At 40.3% G+C, this 21174-nt stretch overlaps 1 protein-coding gene across 1 annotated transcript in view; it reads right to left on the bottom strand.

The window, feature by feature from the left end:
- Window positions 1-21174, bottom strand: part of ascc3 (activating signal cointegrator 1 complex subunit 3) — a 148885-nt gene that overhangs the window by 45011 nt on the left and 82700 nt on the right. The window contains exon 14 of the mRNA XM_026926265.3: window positions 10175-10309. Coding sequence (XP_026782066.3) covers window positions 10175-10309 — 135 coding nt within the window. The remainder of the gene's footprint in view (window positions 1-10174; window positions 10310-21174) is intronic.

Genomic DNA, 21174 nt, shown 5'->3' with positions numbered 1-21174 from the left:
CACTTTCTTCAAGCAGTGGTACAGGAAAAAGTCTGCATCTTTCAAGAAGACTTTGATTTTTATGCAAGACAACGCTCCATCACATGCATCAAAGTACTCCACTGCGTGGCTGGCCAGTAAAGGCCTTAAAGATGAAAAACTAATGACATGGCCCCCTTCTTCACCTGACTTAAACCCTATTGAGAACTTTTGGGCCCTTCTTAAGCAGGAAATTTATAGTGAGGGTAAACAGTACACCTCTCTGAACAGTGCCTGGGAGGCTGTGGTTGCGGCTGCACAAAAAGTTGATTCTGAGCAGATCAAGAAACTGACTGACTCTGTGAATGGAAGGCTTGTGACTGTTATTGAAAAGAAGGGTGGCTATACTGGTCACTGAGGTTTTCTTTTTGAAATTTCAGAAATGTTTATTTGTAAATTTTGAGTTTGTTTATTATTCTGACTTTGACAGGTGAAAATAAACAAGTGAGATGGGTAAATCTTTGTCATTTAGTTGCATAATAATTCTGCACACTAATAGTTGCCTAATACTGGTGTACATGTAGATATTCTCTTAAGAAAGCCAAAACTTCACTTTTACTACTTACATGTTCAGGTTTGAGGGTTTGTTAACATTTTGGATTGACCAAGAGCACTGTAGTTGTACAATAACAAAATTTATCCTCAAAAATACAACTTGCCTAATAATTGTGCACACAGTGTAATGTAAATTAGCGCTGATATTTATATTAAACAGTGAACATTCACTATATGAAATTTTTGGTGTACCACTCCTATTATTCACTGCAAGAAAAGCCAACATTCAAATTATTATTTAAAGCTTTGCTGGTGAGATACCAAGGCATGACAGTTTTCGAGCTGAGTCAGCCAACATTATTAAAACCCAAATGTCTTTCTCAAAGTTAAGAAAAAATTGATTAATAAAAACTGATTAAAACCGGTAAGTCAAACACGAATGGACTAATGGATATTCGTTTGTTTAGCCATATTCAACCTGTGTCAACCTGACGTGATTGCTCTATAAAGTTGTTCGTTATGAAATATAATGTGAATATATGTGAGGAGCCACGATCAGACACAGCATGATTCATCTTTTCTGAGGGAGAAGCTGAATAGGCATCAAAAAAGAAAAAGAAAAAGAAAGTGCCCTGTGTATGACCCATCCCAAGGACTTCGCTCAGCTGAGGCAAGCCTAATCTCAAAGCTCAAGCCCCAAGACTATTTTCTTAGGTCGCCCCCTAAACTCTAGAAGATTGTTCCAGAGAACAGTAGGCATGCTAGCTCAGTAATTGCTTTTAAATCCAGATTAAAAACATACTTGTTTACCTTGGCCTATTCCTAGCCTTGGGTCTTTGTTCAATTAAGTTTTCATGACACAGAGTAATTCTCATACCTTTCCAGTTAATTAATTCGTGATTAATTCTCATTAATGTTGTCATTAACTCTTTTTTCTGTGCCTTATCATAAATAGATTTTTTGACCTTACTATATCAAGCAGTTTAAGATTTAAAACTCAAAATGAAAAGGGCTGTATAAACAAAGATGAATAGCCTTGCTCTAAACACATTTTGTGTGCCATAATTGTGTTAGAATGAGATTAAGTATTAAGTAGTGAACTGCTACTTTATATATAGTAAAATTACGAGGACATAAATTTTTTAATTACATTTTAATTATAATTGCCATCTATCTATCTATCTGTTTGTCTGTTTTGTAAACAGTGTGCTGGTATGCACAGGCAGGAGGCTGCACACACTAATGGAAATGCTTAAGATAAGGTTTACTTTGAGGTGTCAGGGAGCATTAAGGCTATGTTATGGGATCCTCCGTTAAAGCGAGGCAGGGACAGCCTCCTCTATTCACAGGCTGGATTCAAGGTGGCAGCGCATCAGCTCTGTGATCAACCCTGATTACGCCTTGCCGTAGAGAGATCATCTCCCTATGCGCTACGCCGGGGCATAGCAGTCCACAGCAGACACTGCTGATTACCTGTTCCTCAGTCTAGAGCAGAAAAGACACCCACTACACTGCAGAGGGACACTACAAAGACACAGAGCATGTCTAGCGTTCAGCACCATCGGGCTGCAGCCTGCATCACAACGGCCTCCTTCAGCACCATCCTTCTGACTTCTAATCACTCAGAATAAAAGAATTCACACACCAAAGAACTCATCTCATTCTTAAATTAGCAGAGAGGAAGCAGCTCAGCACTGATTTGGGGACTGCTGATAGTCATAATATTTCTACTGATGGTTTGACAGAGTCATTAACATTGCATGAGAGGAGTGGGTGAGCATGAAGGGCTGCCACTCAAACACGCTCACACACTCTCTCTCCTCTCTTTCTCCCACTCTCTCTCACTCAGGCCCCAACACAAACCTTCAGCAGCTGCACAATACTGACTTTAATGTTCTAAGCATTTATTCATACTTTCCTCATGGTTTATTTTTCTAGTGTTTCCATGTGCATTGCAAAAAAAAAAAAAAATCACAAAAAATTCTAAACATCTTCGTAAACAATATAGACATATACAGACATAACAGACAATATAGACATAAACATAAGTTTTGAAAAGGTGTAACATTGTTAGCTGAGGTTAGGGTTATAGAACTCGAGCCTGGTTTCAAAACTGCACTTGACTTGAACATAGATGGTGATGTAAAGACTTGATGGTTTTCAGTCTTGATCTTGACTCCGCCTTGCTTTCATATGGACTCGATCTTGACCAGGCCTTGAACTCTTTAATACTCGCTCTTGACTCAATCTTGGCTAGTCCTAGCCTTGGACTCGAGAATGGCAGTCTTAACTACAGCCCTACCACCTGAGGTTGTTTAGGAACTGGAAAATAAATACATAAAATTTTATACATGCTATTGCATCGTTAAAAGAACCTTAGGGCACTTTAGATATATTAACTTTGATTAAAGCGTGAGTCTTGACAGCTTTCTGAGAATAATGAGGAAGCAATCAAAATCAAATTATCCACACTCATTTGATTAAAAAAAAAACTAGGCAAGGTAAACAGTCGGTGTCTGAGAGGAGTTTATTTCTGGATGTGTAAGCGCATGCAACACACCATTCCTCTCTACTTGGGTCATACTTTGGTCTTCGGAAGCTGCAGAGACAAGAACGTAGCTCACCTCGACGGCAGCTGATAAAGACAGCCTCAGGTGGTGATGTAAAAATAGATGAAAAAAAAAACTCCAGGCAATATAAATTAATGAGCTAAATCCTGTACTGCAGACCCGTCCCAGGCGGTGGGGGGCTGAGCGAATGGACGGAAGCTGACAAGCGTGTTTGAGTACACAGTGACTTGAGCATCACAGAGGAAGACTGTCAGCCTGCCGGCAGCACCTGCCGTCTCCACCATCCATTAAAAATCTCCATCAGAACTCCACCCGAGCAGTCCAATCGCAGACAGCAGGCCCAACTTTCATCCACATCAACACATGTTCATTACTGCAAAAAACAACAGTGACAAGATGCTGTCTCAAAAAGCTCATCCCCTTCTAGGGACCAGTGAGTCACTACTGCAGGAAAGGCATCTTCTAATCATCAGTCTCACCTAAAACCTGTCTCTCTGTAAGAATCAAATTTTGCCTCCTGATTGATACACAAAGACTGACAAAGAAAAAAAATGAATACAGCTAGAGCTTTCTGAAATAAAATGTCCTCTTCAGCTGTTTTGACTACTACAGCTTTCAATATAACCTTAATAGCCAAACTGGCTGCAGGCACCGTATCTGATCACTAGATGTCTCCTGTCCTCCATCTTTGGACAGATGACTGGAAGGCTATGAGTGAGTGCTGAGAGACATGACTGGGGCAGAGGGCTGAAAGCCAGGGCTTTACTCCAGGAAGGCGGCTGCTGAATTAGGGATCAGGAAGGCTACTGTAGAACAGGCAGGAAACACAGTCTGGCTTTGAACACGGCTGTGGTCATGGTTGCCATATCAGCCAGGTCCCTGAGAGAGGGGCAAACCAGGGGCATGTTTTTTTCAACCCCCTCACAATTTCAGCCCGCTTTTTCAGCTACATGCCCACAACACACAGCGCAGACTCATCCTCCCTCTCACCAGATCAATGACCCTGCTGTAAGCTGCATTTCTAGTGTAACCTACACACTCCTTCTTGCCAGTACAAGGTCCCTTTAACAGGCTTTAGTGATTCCAAACAGCTCAAGGGGGAGCAGGAAGCATGTGCAGCACAGAGGAAACTTGTGTAGGGGCAATTTTCACCTGCAACAAAATGTGGTCTGCTCTTATACAGAGGACTTAATGTTCTACACAAAGCCTGTCACTATAGGCTACAGTGAAGGTACAAACACCAGCCATGGCTCTGCTGCTTCAGAGCAACACTTTACTGTTTTGCTATATAACTGCAGCTGCACTCTGGATTTAAGCAGTGTTGTGGCATATGCAGTGCGTTAGCGATAATAGGTCGCTGTGTGCTAAGCAGAATAAATGGGGTAGGAGTTGTGGCAGAGACTCGGCCTGGAATCCCCATCCATCATTTCTATTTATAGACTCAAGTCCTTCAAGTGGCTCGTGCTCAGGATTCTGTACAGAGCCATGTCCGGTGCTGGGTGAAAAAAATGACATAACATCTACTCATCAACCTTGTGCACTTTGACTATATACATTTATTTATACACTTATTAGATTTACATTACTTTTAGCTTTCGTAATTTGGTAGATGCTTTTATCCTGTGCAAACAGCTGAGAAAGCAACGATACAAAGCACTTACATGAGCTGAAAAGATGCTGGTTTGTTCAAGTATTAGAAGGATCTAATCAGTAACAGAAAATACAATTTTGAAATAAGGCGTGGTTTTCATGTATTTCTCGTTATGATAACTGCTATCATGGTATTAATCGGCTATGTTCTCTGGGTTGGAGGGATGCCGTACTCTCTCTCCTCTGTCAATCACAGCAACACTAGCCATTTGTTGTGCATCTTTGAGCTCATGTACGCAAAAGACCTCTAAGTGTTTAATGCTGTCCTATGATGCAGCATGGGCAGCAGTTAGAAAAGATGCTTTTGGTTGCCTTGTGTCTTGGAGGAAGCACGTGTTAGATTACCCCCTTCCTAGAAGACAGGGGAGAGGTGGCTGGTGGGTAAGAATTGGCAGGTAACAAAATTGTGACAGTCTAATCGTTGTTGTTCTTTCTTAGAGAGGTATTTTGAGAACATCTTTTCCATAATCTCTCACACTGTCAGTACTTCTGATGTTGGCATTCTAAGCTGAAAGAAAGATTGTCTACGAGGAAAGGCAGTGCACCGAGTTGGGAAAAAAAGTGTGGCAGTGTCCAGCTCTGCTTAGCCAAAAATAGACAGGAGGTTTGTTTAGTTCTGGTCAGCAAGGCCATGTTCGTCTGTGCCTTTTATAGCTGTTGAGTATGATAACGTTACGAATATGCTAGGAGTGCCAGCAGACGTAGCAATGTAATGTGTTTATAACAGTAGTGGATTACGCAGCCAAAGGGTTTTCAGTGTGGTCCGCAACCCCTGCGCAGAGAAATGGAGGATGCTGTAGTATGATTTAGGGCGAGTCCGGTAGGAGCAGGTTGTGGACACAAATGAGGTGGGAACCGCTGGTGTACAGAAAAAAAAAAATCAGGTAGAAAAAATGAACAGGTAGAGCGAGATAGACGGAAATGCATTTTAATCAGTATTTTGAAAATGTCAGCAGAGAGGTAACTGTCTGATCATACACTGGGACTAACTGTGACACTGCACAATCCTAATTCAAACCCAAGCACGTGCATAAACAATAAATGCCAGTGTAGATAACACAAATAATACAAACAAGTGCTGTCCCAGATACTGTCTGAAGAGGTAGTTCGTTAATCCTCTATGGAGGGGAATAATTATATAGACTTATTAATCAGACTATTTACTGTATGGGGGCTCTGTGTTCCTGTTGATTTAATAATCAAAATATATTTGTCTTAGACAACCTCTTTCTATCCCTTTCCTACTATCCCTCTATCTATCTCTCTCTCACTCACTCTCTCCCCCATGCACACACATCCCTCATTTCAACATCCACTTAAACACCCATGCACATCCCCACTCAATTAGAAACTTTTGCTATTTAACAGAGAGTGCTCTGCATAGACAGCAGCATGATAAACCGCCATTATTACTGCTATTTCCCACTATCGCTTATTCAAGTGAGTGCATTAAGATATTTAAGCCTGATTGACAGCCTCTTCAAGCTAAGTGATGGAGCAAATTAATGAACAGTGCGAGGGAGATATGTAGTGGGCTCACTTCTAACTTTTAAAGCAGAATAAATAGGGCCAAATTATATAATTGACCTTATAGCTGCTGGATTTGTACTGCACATGCATACAGAGGATTAAAAACATAAATAATAATAAGGGGAAATTTTCATAAGCAAACAAGCAGTGGAATATCAGAGGATAAGTGCTACTGAGATAGGCTCACCCACGTGATTGAGGCCAGAGAGGTCGGAGCTGTGAGCTGACCAAAGTGTTTAATCCGTCTCAACCTTTATGAACCTCTACTTTAGCATGAAAAGCTCAACACGTCCACAGAAACACCTACAACCCAAAATGCATTTCACAGAATCACCTGGGCTCACTTTCAGCCTGGTCTCTCAAACAGTCCAAATCATAACCATAGTTTTCAGACAGTATAACATGACATATTATGACATATTCATCAACACGCGCAAACACGCAGACTGATTTCGACAGCTGAATGATATGAAGTTTATCATGTTTGTTGTATGTAAAAACATAACCTTGCGGCTCCAGCTCTGCGTTCAGTAGCAGAAATGAGAGCAATGAGATGCATTACGTTTATTTATACCTGGCCCTTATAAATAGAAAGCGGATTAGAGAAGACACTGAAAGAAGCATTTATCTTGGCAAAGCCCCTGGGATCAAGGTAAAGGTTATTAAATGCATCACTCTGCCTTGTGCTGGGAGATTTAAATATAAAGTTAGTGTGCAGCACTCTCCTAAGAGAGAACCAGCTCCACCCCTGAGTGTTTATACATCCCAGATCTTATCTAAACACACACACACACAGCTCCAGAATTATTGGCACCCTTGGTAAATGTGGTTTTAAACGATTATGAAAACGTGTTTTCGTGGTTAATTAACTTCATTTCACACTGAAAATATGAGGAAAAAATCGAACCTTTAATTGAATGTATTCTATTAATTAAACAAACAAACAAGAAAACTCGTGTCAAAAAATGTGTAACAATTATGGCACCCCTGCCTTTAGTATTCTGTGCAATCTTCTTTGCCAACATAACAGCAATGAGTCGTCTGCCATAATGCCTGATGAAATCGGAGAACGGAGAGCAATGAAGCCGAGACTCCTCAGTACAGACTCTCAGATCCTCCACAGTCTTCTCTTGTACACTCTCACCCGGCTCACCCCATAGGTTCACATCTGGAGTTACAAGCTTGATTTTTGTTTCTTGGAAGAGGCAGCCAGATTTTCATTTAATATGTCATGTCATAGAGTCTATGATGCCATGTATCCTAACTGCTCCTTTGGATGAAAAACAGGCCCACATCCTCACAGATCCTCCGCCATACCACCTTGGCAAAACAGCTCTACTTTTATCTTATCTGACCATAGAACCTGGGTTCAGTTCCAGTTCCAGTTCCAGTAGCATCTAGCAAACCCCAGGTGCTTATGTTTGGTGCTTAGAGTTGGAGATTTGGTGACCTCAAAATGCTTCTGCAACTCTCTAACCATGATCTTTGGAAAAATGTTTGCCTCTCTAATCATCTTTCTCACTGAGCGTGGGAGCAAAATACACTTGCATCCTCTTCCAGGCAGGTTCATTACAGCTCTGGATGCTTTAAACTTCTCTATTATTGCAAATTCCAGTGGATATGGTCATTTTCATTGGCATTTCCATCCTCATATTTGGTGAAACAGGGAGTCATGGATGACAGCTTAAGAGTTCCTAAGGTATGAAATATAAAGGGCACTGTTCTTCAGTTACATTTTGTCCAAAGTAGGGTCTAATTATTGATTATGTTCGAGTATTGAGTATTGAGCAAGTTTTTACTTCAATTAAAGGTTAGATTTCCCTCATATTTTCAGTGTGAGTTTAAGCTAATTAACCAGAAATCTCACCCAGCTGTACATTCACATTTCCCCATTAACAACACAAAAGTCCACACACATATCACATGGCTCTCTCACATGATTAGCTATTTTCATCAACATGCACCCTGACATTTTCATCACCCAGACTCCAGTGTTATAACACACACACACACACACACACACACACACACACACACACACACACACACACACCCACACAGACACCGGGCTGGTCCTGGATGGAGGCGTTTTCATGTTTGTCCAGTGAGCAGCATTAACCTAGAGAGAGGAGAACAGAAGCGAGGAGCTGCCTCTCCAGCTGCTTATTGATCCCCTCTGCCTGCGTGCAGTCAGGATGAGTCTAATCCATCATGGGCCGCTTCTGCCTGCGCCTCCGCGGACAGATCCTAATGAAGCCAGAGCTCACTCTCTACTGCACAGCATCTTTCTCTCTCTCTCTCCACTACCACCCCAGCCCAGCTAGTGCTGCGGGGGACAAATGCTGTTCTTAGCACGCACATACACACACACACACACACACACACACACACACACACACGTGCACACACACTCTCCAACCTTCTCACAGCTGCCACTCCTAACCAACAGACCCACATGTCTTTGCTCCTGATGGAGCACAACCGCGAGATGACAGATGGGGGGAACTGAAGAGAGAAGTCACATTTTAGTTGTGGTATTATTGAACAGTATGTTCTGTACTGGAGGGAAAACACTAGCAGCTTTTAGACACTTTTGACAAATCCTTTAATGATCACAAGTGAGTACTTCAAGACAATTTTCAGCATTAAACTCCATTTCAAATAACTTTTCTGTTAGATTTTGTGCTTTCAACAGGCTGAAGAGAACCGGTACGAGTTCTGTAAAGACATCTGCATGCAGAGTGCAAACTGGTTTGGAGTTTCACTATTGTCTTGGATCGAGCAATGAAATCCTTTCTAAATCCAAAATTTGCTGTCTGGGAAAGTCATGCACAAAAACTGATGCTATTTCAACTGCAACCACAGCACTCCTTCACTCAGAGATCAGCGCTATGTAACACAAAAATGTTTCTAAATTAAACACAGTGCCAGGCCACTTCACACTTATTACGGTCACTTAGAAAGAACAGAGCATTTTTGGAATGATTGGAGCGACTGATGAAAATGAACATTCAGGAAATGAATCGGTCCATCGAAAGAAATGAATATTTTATCTAAAAAATAAAAGGAATCTACTGCAACAGAAAAAAGTAACAGGGCACAGAGATCACACAGTAGCTCTAAGACCAACAGCTAGAGAGGCTAACATTCTTGTTAATGTGGTCAATAATGAATGCATAAGCCTTTGGGTCTAAAGCCTTCTTGATTAACTCTGAATAAGCAGAGCACTTGTTCAGACAGCCTGGCTCACGGCAGCTGAAGTGGTGCATGGTCCATGCAGTAGGAGGGCATTCTGTTAGACTAAGCAGCTGGCCTCTACACCTGAGCTGAAGGTTGTGCCCTCAGCAGATTTCTAATTGTCTCAGCTCAGTCTCTAATGCAGCAGTGTGGGAAAAGTTTAGCACTGCGTCTTCAGGCTTCATTTCCAACGAGGCCGCGACCACTTGGCCTCCCTCAGACTGTTTACCGCTCTCCCCCTGAGGAGCGGAGCTTGCGAAGGTGACTGACCTCAATTTCTCTCCCTTTCCTCTGCTTTAGAGCTCATGAATAAGTGTTCATAAATAACTTTCACTCCGTTTCTCCACGGCGAAGCTCCACAGAATCACGCCGTGAGTTGACCACCGATCCATGCGGAAAAAGAAGAAGAGAGAGTGGCCGAGCCATTGCCAGAGGGAGGCTATTACAAATTAAACACACACTTATCACTTTGCCTTACCGCTGTATACTCAGAATAGTGAACTATCACAAGATATATTGTTTACTTTCTGAAAAAGCACATTGTGGTTGACATTTTGTGCACCAGACAGCTTTTTTTTCCCTTTGAAATTTACACACATGTACACACACTTACTGTACAGTTACATTTATGTTCATTAATTTAACACCGAAGTAAGGTCAGTGGTGTTGCGTACCTGCTTCTCACAGTGGCCATAATCTGGTCCCTGCTCTGGCTGGAAGAACGATGACTCTCCTCGGTTCTTGGCCATCTCAATCAGAGACATGGCCGTGCGCACAGTGGAGTTCCGGGCATGGACGAAAACCATCACCTGAAACACACATACAAGGGGTTACACATCATGGCTTATTACATGGGCACATGTAGTAAAGTAATTCAAAGTAACGATCACTCAATCATTTTTGTGACCGATGAATGATTCTCATGGCTAGAGGTAGTTACTGTATTTTACTATAATTCCTTTCCTGTTATTCTGGGTTTTATAAGTTATCACTCGCTTTTCTAGGTTTCTATCAAAACAGAAGACAAAATAACATCTGTAATGCACCATCCCTATAATTAGTAAACAGTACCAAATTCACAAAAATGTAAAACAAAAGTTGGCAAGAAGGGAAGGGAAGAGTCAGATTGAATTGCTCATGTGGGTATGCTCATTATTATCCTGGTTATTAAGGTCTATGTGTTTAAAAAATGGTTAAAAATCCACAACTCATTGTGATATGTATCTTCTTTATACATAGAAGATACATAGAAGATACCCCCCCCCAATCTCTGTAAATAAAGTTAAAAAAAAAAAAAAAAAAAAAAAAACAACTATTCATTCATGCAATTATCTAATCAGCCAATCGTGTGAGTAGTGAAATGCATAAAATCGTGCAGATACGAGCCAGTAGTTTTGGGTAATATTCACATCAACCATTAGAATGGGGAAAAATGTGATCTGTGATTTTGTTTGTGGCATGATTGTTGGTGCCAGCTGATCTCTTGGGATTTTCACACAAACAGTCTCTAGACTTTACTCAGAATGTTGCAATAAGGAAAAAAAAAATCTAGTGAGTGGCAGTTCTGCAGACAGAAATGCCTTGATGATGAGAGAGGTCAACAGAGAATGGCCAGACTGGTTTGAGCTGACAAAGTCTAAACTACCTCAGATAACAACTCCGTACAATTGTGGTGAGCAGAAAAGCATCTCAGAATTCACAACACGTTAAACATTGAGGCAGATGGGCTACAACAGCAGAAGACCACGTCAGGTTCTACTTCTGTCAGCCAAAAACAGAAAGCTGAGGCTGCAGTGGGCACAGGCTCACCAATACTGGGCAGTTTGTCCAGTAAAAAATGTAGCTTGGTCTGTTGAATCTCAATTTCTGCTGATGCACACAGACGGTAGGGTCAGAATTTGGCACCAACGGCATGAATCCATGGACCCAACCTGCCTTGTGTCAACAGTCCAGGTTGGTGGAAGTAGTGTAATGGTGTGGGGAATGTTTTCTTGGCACACTTTGAACCCGTTAATACCAATCAACCATCACTTGAATGCCACAGCCTATTTGAGTATTGTAGCTGACCATGTGCATCCCTTCATGGCCACAATTTATCCACCTTCTAATGGCTACTTCCAGCATGATAATGCACCAAAGCAAAACTCATCTCAAACTGGTTTGATGAACATGACAATGAGTTCTTCAGTGGCCTTCCCAGTCACTCAGTTTGAATCCAATCGAATGCCTTTGGGATGTGGTAGAACAGGAGATTCACAGCATGAAAGTGCACCTGAAAAATCTACAGGAATTGTGTGATGCAATCATGACACCGTGGACCAGAATCTCAAAGGAATGTTTCCAACATCTTGTGGAATCCATGCCATGAAGAATTGAAGCTCTTTTGAGAGCAAAGTGAGGCCCTACCCAGTATTAATATAGTGTTCCTAAAGAGTGCTCAGTGAGTGTATGCCTCTATCAATAGAATCAATCTAGAAAGTGATTCCGCCATGCCACAAGCACAAGACAAAGCTAGATTCATGTCTCTGTTGACACTGCAACAGCCAGAACTTTCTTCCTCTCCCTGCAAATAAAGAAGCCTGCATCCTGCAGGACGTCCATAGCCACAGGGGAACACAGCAGCATACAGCAGCATCTTTTGTGAAAGGACAAAGGAGTGTAATTTTTCTATTATACTCAGACTGCCCTTGCAAATCAGTCAATACCCTAGACAAAAACAATCAATAACAGAAATACAAGACAGTTATGAGATGGTAGCAAAAGACCTCTTTACCCCTCCTCTCCTGCTTGTCCTTTGAGGACACTATAATGTACTGACAGTAGGGAGAAAAGCATGCACACTATGTGCCTGCTTTTCTCCACCTCTGTGTGTGTGTGTAAGAGAGACAGTAAGTGTGTTTCTCCTTGCACACATTCTCCATCTGACTCACTCTCTCAGAGCACATACAGAACACCTCTGCACTTTTCTCAGCTACTGATTCTGTTTGAGGGAAAAAAAAATATTGCAGTCAGCTTTCTTTAACACATCCTAACTCACTCTGACCATATCACTGCTGAATTGCTGAATTCCATCCACATTTTGGTCCTTACAGGAAGTAAAAATAGTGCAACTTCCACAATTGATTAATTGTATATTTATGTGAGACATTATTTTGTCCCTGGCTAACTGTTGTATAATTTATCAGGTGTTTTTTTTTTTTTTGTGTGTTTAGCAGTCACATTTAAGACTAGATATTTAATACGTCTTTATAAGATTGGGAATTAAAGGATTAATTTGTATTTGTGTCTACCCTTTCTGATCTCAATCTCATCTCAATCTCTTGGTCAGCATCTTTGTTTAACGCTCATGTTCTGTTCACTTTGCAATGGATTTCCCACTGAGCCAGGCCATTTCTTTCTATTTTATTGCCAGAAAAGTAGAACTGTCAAACATCTTTTGTTTCATATTCACCAGACCAGCCATTCTAATACTTATTTCACCTTATTATTCTCTAAAAAAAGACCTCAGTCAGGTCTGTGAAATATATCTTTATGCTTTGGTTCCCTTGTGTTCATTAGAGAAATCCAGCCAAGCTATGTCAAGTCTTATGTTAAATGTGCTTACTGGTGAAAAAGTAGAACATTAAAATGGGTCATTTGAACTATACAGAATATAAAAGTAAAGGTTCCTTTTTTTCTAGATGAGATGTACTGAATATATTGGATCCATCAGACATGAGCCACACTTTGATTATGTTGCTACAAACTACAAGTGCACAAGTGTGCCATGTACCAAATACATACGTATCTCTGTTTGAATCTCTGATCAGTTTTCAATCCTGACCTACATGGCTATGACTCTGTAGAAGAAATGACCAGCGTTCCTCCAGAAGCAGGCCTGATTCACAATAATATTACAGGAAATAACTAAAAGACAATGAATGTAGTGTCGTACACAGAGAATTATGTCACAGATATTTGCAGAAATGGGCGGCATGGCGGCGCAGTGGGTAGCGTTGCCATTTCACAGCTCCAGGGTCCACAGTTCGCTCCTGAGCTCGAGTTACAGTCTGGGCGGATCTTCTCCCTGTGTCTGTGTGGGCTTCCTACGGCTTCTCTGGGGTCCGCCCACCTCCCAAACACATGTCTGTAGGTGTATTGGCTAAGTTAAATTACCCCTGGGTGTGAATGAGTGTGTAAATGTGTGCGTGTGCATGGTGCCCTGAGATGGACTGGCATCCCACTCAGAGTATATTCCTGCCTCATGCCCAGTGTTCCCAGTATAGGCTATGGATCCCCGCTGACTACTGAAGAAGAAAGAATGAATATTTGCAGAAAGTGTTGTTAGCATTGTTTAGAATAATAGGTCGAAAGTGTAAAAAGGGAACTTCAAAATCCACCTCAAGTTCTATCAGGTTTGAAGACACTGAAAGTTGAATTGAACATCTTCTGCATCAAAAGTTTTGTTAATTATTGTTAAGTCCATAAAAGTCTGCTACAATATCCCTCTGACTAATAACCTTTTAAATGTGGTGGATCATCCCAGCATTTCATGTGACTGGGTCACTGTCATCTATACTATAGGGCCAAAAGTTTTTGGATACCTGACCATCACACCCATATGTGTTTTTTGAAAATCCCTTTCCAGATTTAGTCCCCCTTTGTTGTTATAATAACTTCCACTCTTCTGGGAAGAATTTCCACTAAATTTTGGAGTGTGGCCGTGGGGATTTGCTCAGTCAGCCACAAGAGCATTTGAAGAGCAGTCCATTCGGGAGCTTCCACATCAACCTTGGCAAACTATGTCGTTATGGACCTTGCTTTGTGGACAGGGGCACTGTCATGCAAGAACAGGCTTGGGCCCCTTCGTTCCAGTGAAGGGAAATTGCAAGGCTACAGAATACAAAGACATTCTAGACAATTCTGTGCTTTCCCAAACAGATTCCCAAATGGCTGTAATGGTCAGCTGTCCACATACTTTTATTTGAGTGTATTTGAGGAGAAGAAAGGCATTTTCGGCAAAGTGGTCTACAGAGAACCTGAAGACTAGAGCGGTATTGTTTAGAAAGAAAGAAAACTCATAGTTCAGCCTCACATACACTCCAAATAAATAACATGAACATTAAACAAGAGATTTGCTTAATGACTGGCTGCGTGAATATACATTAATGTGTATCTTAATGGTGTGCATATATATCTTGCATATATTTGAATTACATCCCTAATTCATTCATTCTTCTTCAATAAGTCAGTTGTCAGTGCTGCGGTGAACTCATCCGACAGTTCTCGCCAATTCATCACAGGACACCATGCACACACACGTATTCACACACTCATTTGCATGTAGAGACAATTTAGCATAGTCAGTCTGCCTAGTTATATGATTTTGAACAATGGGAGGAAACCAGAAAACCCAGAAGAAATCCACACAGCCATAGAGAATACATGCGAAAGGCTTTATAGATAGTAGCTCAGGACTGAACCGAGGACCCTGGAGCTGCGATGCGGCAACAATATCCACTGCACCATCCCTAGCATAATGTGCAACATACAGTAAATAGACTGCTACTTCCAATGATAGCTTAAATAATGTGACTCACCAGGACAATAATGTCTCACTATGTTTTAATTTAACCTATTTTACTTTAACTTCAGCAATGTTACTTAGGGGATGGGGGTGGAAGGGGAGATCTTAGAGGGGATGCTGTTTTTTTACGTGCCTTTCCCTCTGACACTACCCGGAAACAGACCCTTCGGTGTTTATCACAATAATGAGGTCCTACAGATAATTGCCAGCTAATTAAACCATAATTGCTAATTTAAGGACAGCCTCCCAAAATAAATAAATTAGTTAAAAAAAAAGACACATCCTTGAACACCTGCCAATGTGTTTTCCACCACTACCCAGAGTAATCTGAATTTCCTCACTGTGCCAGAAAGAAAGTGGGAGACAGAGAGAAACGCTCACCTGAAGAGAGAATCCTAAACAGCTGTTCAACAAGCTGCTTTGCTAGTGTAACAATATTTATTTATCATAAGATCATAAAAACCAATGCTTTGAGACAGTATGCTCCATGACCATGAACACTTCTGCCTGCAATGATGTTTAATATCTTCACAACCATGAAAAGTCTGTATTTTTCAGCCTTCAGGCTGCAGTAAACAAGAGTCTTACCAAACAAATCTGTTGTTTTCTTTATTGCTGTGATTTCTAGCACAAGCTGATATATTTACTTTCCATACTCAAGATGTCCCACCTAATGAATTCACCAATATAATTCTGGACGTTAGCACTAAAGGCTTGATATAACAACTGTTTTAATGCTAAGTGAAGGGGCAGTTGTCACCAGCCCACATACACAATCTGACACGGAGCTTTTATCTAAGCGTGGATGTATAGCTGAGGCAGTGAGAGTGCGTGTGAGATAACAGATGTCTGGAGGAGCAGCTCAGTGGAAAGATGACCCATACGAGACTCTCCATGCTCCATCACTGCATAATGAGCAACACCACTCAGACCACAAGTCCTTCACTTTGCACAGGATGAACCAGTTAAATAAAAGGCGTGATGTATAAGTTACTTAGAACTTAGGACTGATAAATAAACATCATGAGGGCTGTATAAATATCTGTACTTCAAATGAGTGGTAACACTTTATTTTAAGGACTTTATTTTAACTCACATAAAGGGCTAAATAAGGTCTTGTTTTTTTTTCAACAAAGTATCAGTCTTTATTATACCACAGTGTGGTTGAATGCTCGAATCTGATTGGTCAGTAGCTGTGCGTAACTTTCGTATAACAGCACAGGTAGTTCTGGCTGCAATGAACGACAGGTTAATATTAATATGCTCGTTCTAATACATTATTGTTTCTATGATAACAGCTCATATACAGTGACTTGTATGGCTGACGCTCCAAATAAACAAAGACGGATAATAAATAGATATAAAACAGGTTGCTGTTTTTTTTTTTCTTTTTGTTAGGAGATGTTTATTTAACTTGGAAGGATTTATGGAAGGATCCTCAGTTGAAAGCACTCTCGGTCTCTGTTACACTTTCCGGTTTCTCTGTAAAATGACAGGCAGAGACTGTGTGTGTGTGTGTGTGCGTGCGCGTGTGAGAGAGGCTGGTGAGAGAATGACTATTAAATATAACTATAAACAGTTAAAATGTGTGATGTGTCATTCATTAACAAAATAAACATTATATAACATCCTGGGCTGGACTGTGTTATTTCTTACTTAATAAATACCTGTACTGCTCACATAACTGGAGATGTGCAGTATGAAAATGACTAATCATTTCTTTAGTAGATATGATCTTGTGGAATAAACACATTATTAAAACATTATTATACAAACAAGCATGAACTGATCATCTAAACTCACCTCAGTTATTAGACTTAATTCTCCATGTAAGACTTTTAGGTTCAAGGTAGCATAAAGTGATCTACAACCTTAAAATGAAGTGTTACCGAATGAGCAATAGACAATGATTGTATTGTTTGCAGAAGACAAGCATACACAGCTGGAACGCTGCCAAAAATGAGTGAAGCTATTGTGAAAAAAGGAAAAGTTATCTAATATTTCTCATCATGTCATTATTATAACAAATATTACTTTCTAATTTCAAGTTTTAAATGGTCTCATTCCTTTGACAGATAATTTTGCTTCTTTCTAGAAATAAATTCTTGAATTGAGCAAAATTATATAACAATAGAATTCCAAGCTTGAAAATATAGCTCCAAGCAGCGATGACGGGCCCAAGCACTACGGTGCCATCGCCACCCGGTGGAGGTATGAAAACAATGTTTAGTGAAGCAAGTGCTATAGTGTAACTTGTTTTACACTGATGTGTTAGGTTAAGCCCAAGTCTAAAGCTTTACGACAGCTTCCATTTCCAAACATACAGCTAATATTTGGTGATAAAATGCATGAAGAAGATAACAGATACATGTTGTTGTCCTTATTAGCCATCAGTTTACTGTAGTGAAGTAAAGTGTAGTGAAGTAAAGTATGTGTAATGTGTTCGCAATTTTACATCAGCCACGCCTCAACATTATTCTGACCACGTTTGAAGCAATTCAGGTAAAAATAAGAAGACTATTTAAAAGCCTGTTTTAAGTGGCTCACTTCCTGCTGTCAGTTGGTGGCACTATGACCGTGACTCACTATAGACACATCCATGTGCTCAACCCCCAGTACCAAACATACCAAATGATCTAAATCACTCAGTGCATGCAGAGGATATGAGACACTTCCTGCTTCCCCTTTTTTGCCATAAATGTATTGCCTCCCAACGGCAAAAATGTTCGAGCTATCAAAAATCCCTTCGCAGTTTAGGACCTTAAATGTCTTGGCATAATGTTGACCAAGTTTGGTGACAATCACATGAATCCTCTAGGAGGAGTATTTAAAAGTTCACCACATGTGCTTTTCACATTAAATCCAAAATGACCTACTTCCTGTTGGGTGGAGCTAATGACTGTTATTTTGAAAGTTGTCCAGCTTGATGAGAACAATATATGTACCAAGTTTGGTGACAGTAGGTAAAACTGACCACACCACTTTAGACAAATCTCTACACCCATGTCTTAGCTTTTGCCTACACCTAACAGCCAACAATGACTTTCATGAAATTTTAAGCATGCCAAGAGCATCAAAAACACCTAAAAGGAGTATTAATGTTTGATGTGTTACCATCGCAACACTATTTAAGATATCAAAAATCCTTTCACAATTTTATATCAGCCATTTTTGACATTATTCTGACCAAGTTTGAGGCGATTTGGGTAAATATAAGAGGATTACTGAAAAGTCTGTTGTAAGTCACACACTTCCTGGTGGTGTTATGACTGACTCAAAATAGGCACATCCCTGTGATCAGCCCCCAGTCCCAAACATACTGCCCAAGTTTCATCTAAATCACTCAATGCACTCAGAAGATATGAGACACTTCCTGTTTCCCTTTTTCACCATAAATTTATTGCCTCGCCAAGTTTGGAATCCTCAATGTCTTCGCATAATGCTGACCAAGTTTGGTGACAATCATTTGAATCTCCTAAGAGGAGTATTTGAAAGTTCACCGCATGCACTTTTCACAAAATCCAAAATGGCCGAGGGCGGAGCTAATGAAAGTTGAAAGTTGTTTAGGTCGATGAGAACAATATGTGTACTGAGTTTCGTACATATAAGTAGAAGTATGTACGATATATGCACCAAGTTTATGCGCAGTGATTGACCCTGTGATACTGTAATTACAAGACATGGTGTCATGTGTCATTGTGTTGCTCTTTCAGGACACACAAGGCTATTCAAATATCATAATATGACATGTAAATGTTAACCAAACTTCGAAAGTACCCTGTTTTTAATTAATCTAGTTTGATTTTCAATCACAAATCTGTTTCCATGAATGTCAAAAAGTTGTAATTTCACTAGAGAGAATTTTTCTTTAACAATACTAATGCTATTTATCACTGAATTTGTTTTTCCAGTGTTTTGTGCTAATTAACAAGAAGACCCACAATATTTTCAGAGCTAACAAAGCCTTATTAGATAATAATATAATTGCATTATATGGAATGCAGGGAGGATTGTGTAGCAGCTCATAATACTATTTGAAACTTAAGGATGAAAACGTGCATTATTTAGTGTCTCTTATCTGTGATACTGTAATGAAGCTGCCATAGAGAATAGCTGCACATTACCGATCACTAAGCCTTTAAGAAAATGATGAGTCTGAATCCCAAATTGCTCCCCATTGTTCATATAGTGCACTGCTTATGTTGTAGAAGAAAACATTTTCTACCTGTGTAGTCCACAGAACTGAGAGAGTAGATAGCCAGTTGTGACTAAACAAGGAAGTCAAATCTCTTGTGATGAATTGGCATGAAAAAAAAATTATTATTTTTTTTTTGGACAAATGCTTTATATGCTCTCACTATCCTGAAATCATGCTAAATAAAATGGAGTATAAGAATTATGTTTGGTAGAAAAAAGTAACTATATTTGTAATTTCCAAAGTGAACCATTTAAGTTGCACTTTGGACGTTGGACTTCTGATTGGAAGGTTGAGAGTTCAAATCCCAGCACCACCAAGCTGCCACTGCTGGGCCCTTGAGCAAGGCCCTTAACCCTCAACTGCTCAGTTGTATAAATGAGATAATCATAAGTCGCTCTGGATAAGGGCGTCTGCCAAATGCCATAAATGTAAATGAATACCCCTAACTATAATCATTTCACTCTTATACTTGTCTCTACAGCTTTCCAGCTTTATGTAATGTTGTATAGTATACCACACCAGCCACACCAGTATTTACTCCGTTTGCAGTCAGCAGTGTGAAACTGCAGCAGAATAAGGAGGTCAGATCACCTTGGTTTTCTCAATTTCCAAAAAGCCCGGGTGCTGCATGCTGATATAATGGACTGTGTCTTTTGCTGATGAAAAGGCCTAGAAGTCACAGGAGAATATGGGACTACCACAGTCTACTTGAGGACACTCAGTGCCCTGAAACACAACATAATACCAAACTGAGTCACTCCCAGGCTCTAAGAAGCAAAAATGAACAGATACTTACTCCAGATCTAGAGTAATGAGCAATTTATTTACGGTATTCATCTACGTATAAAATGAAGATGCTTGGATTCTAAGTCAATTAAACATTAGATCGTGCAGAGAAACGCTTATATAAGATTCTGTATTATCTCCTAACTGCTTATGAGATGACTTCCACTGTGTAAAGTTTCTCTCTGATACAAGATAAAGGTGGGCTTGAGCACATGAATCTGATGAACCAAAATGTGTTAGAAACACCATAGTAATCCGTTTGCTCTCTGAATAGCCAGTTCTTTGTGGCATGGATAAGATGGGTAATCTGTGGCCATAAAGGGAATGTATGTGGACAGCAGAATACTCCAATAAACTGTGTCATTCAAACAATGCTTGTGTGGCACACAGTGTGTGCCAAGAAAACATTCCCCACATCAGTTCACCACCACTGCCAGCCTGAACTGTAGACACAAGGCAGGGTGGGTCAGTGGATTCATGCTGTTGAAGCCAAACTCTCCTGCCGTCTGCATATGGCTATACTAATCAAGTCATCAGACCAGGCGAATTTTTCCAATCTTCAACTGTCCAATTTTGGAGAGCCAGTGCTCTCTGTAGCCCCAGATTCCTATCCTTACCTGACAGGCATGGAATCTGACATGGTCTTCTGCTGTTGTAGCCTATCTGCCTGAAGGTTCAACATGTTGTGCATTGTGATATGTTTTCTGGTCACCATGGTTGTCAAGAGTGGTTATTTGAGTTACCATAGATTTGCAAAACATCCTGAATGACTTCACAGCTTAAAAAAGTGGGTTAGAAAATAAAATCTGACAAAAACAGCTAAATCGCTTTCCAGCTAATAGCTAAGCTCTTTCAAGATTGAGCAATGTAACAAATTCAAGAAACAAAATATTTACCGCTTACCCCTTCTAATGTTTCTTTTTTTTGTATTTAAAAAAATAGCTACAGAAGGTCCAGGGACCTCTGCAACAAATGTTATTTAGTGGGTTGTTTTTATCATGTCGAAGCCTTGAGGGAGTAAAGGCTCAAGCTGTTACTGAAATCTTAAGCTTATTAATGTTCTGTCTGCCTGCCCAGGTCTCAACAGAGGAGCTAAAGGGGGTATTTCATAAAGAAAATTCCAT

This window comes from Pangasianodon hypophthalmus, chromosome 1 (assembly GCF_027358585.1).
Source record: "Pangasianodon hypophthalmus isolate fPanHyp1 chromosome 1, fPanHyp1.pri, whole genome shotgun sequence".
Taxonomy (NCBI): Eukaryota; Metazoa; Chordata; class Actinopteri; order Siluriformes; family Pangasiidae; genus Pangasianodon; species Pangasianodon hypophthalmus.
The sequence above is the reverse complement of the archived record's forward strand: the minus strand, read 5'-3'. Positions and strand labels throughout refer to the sequence as shown.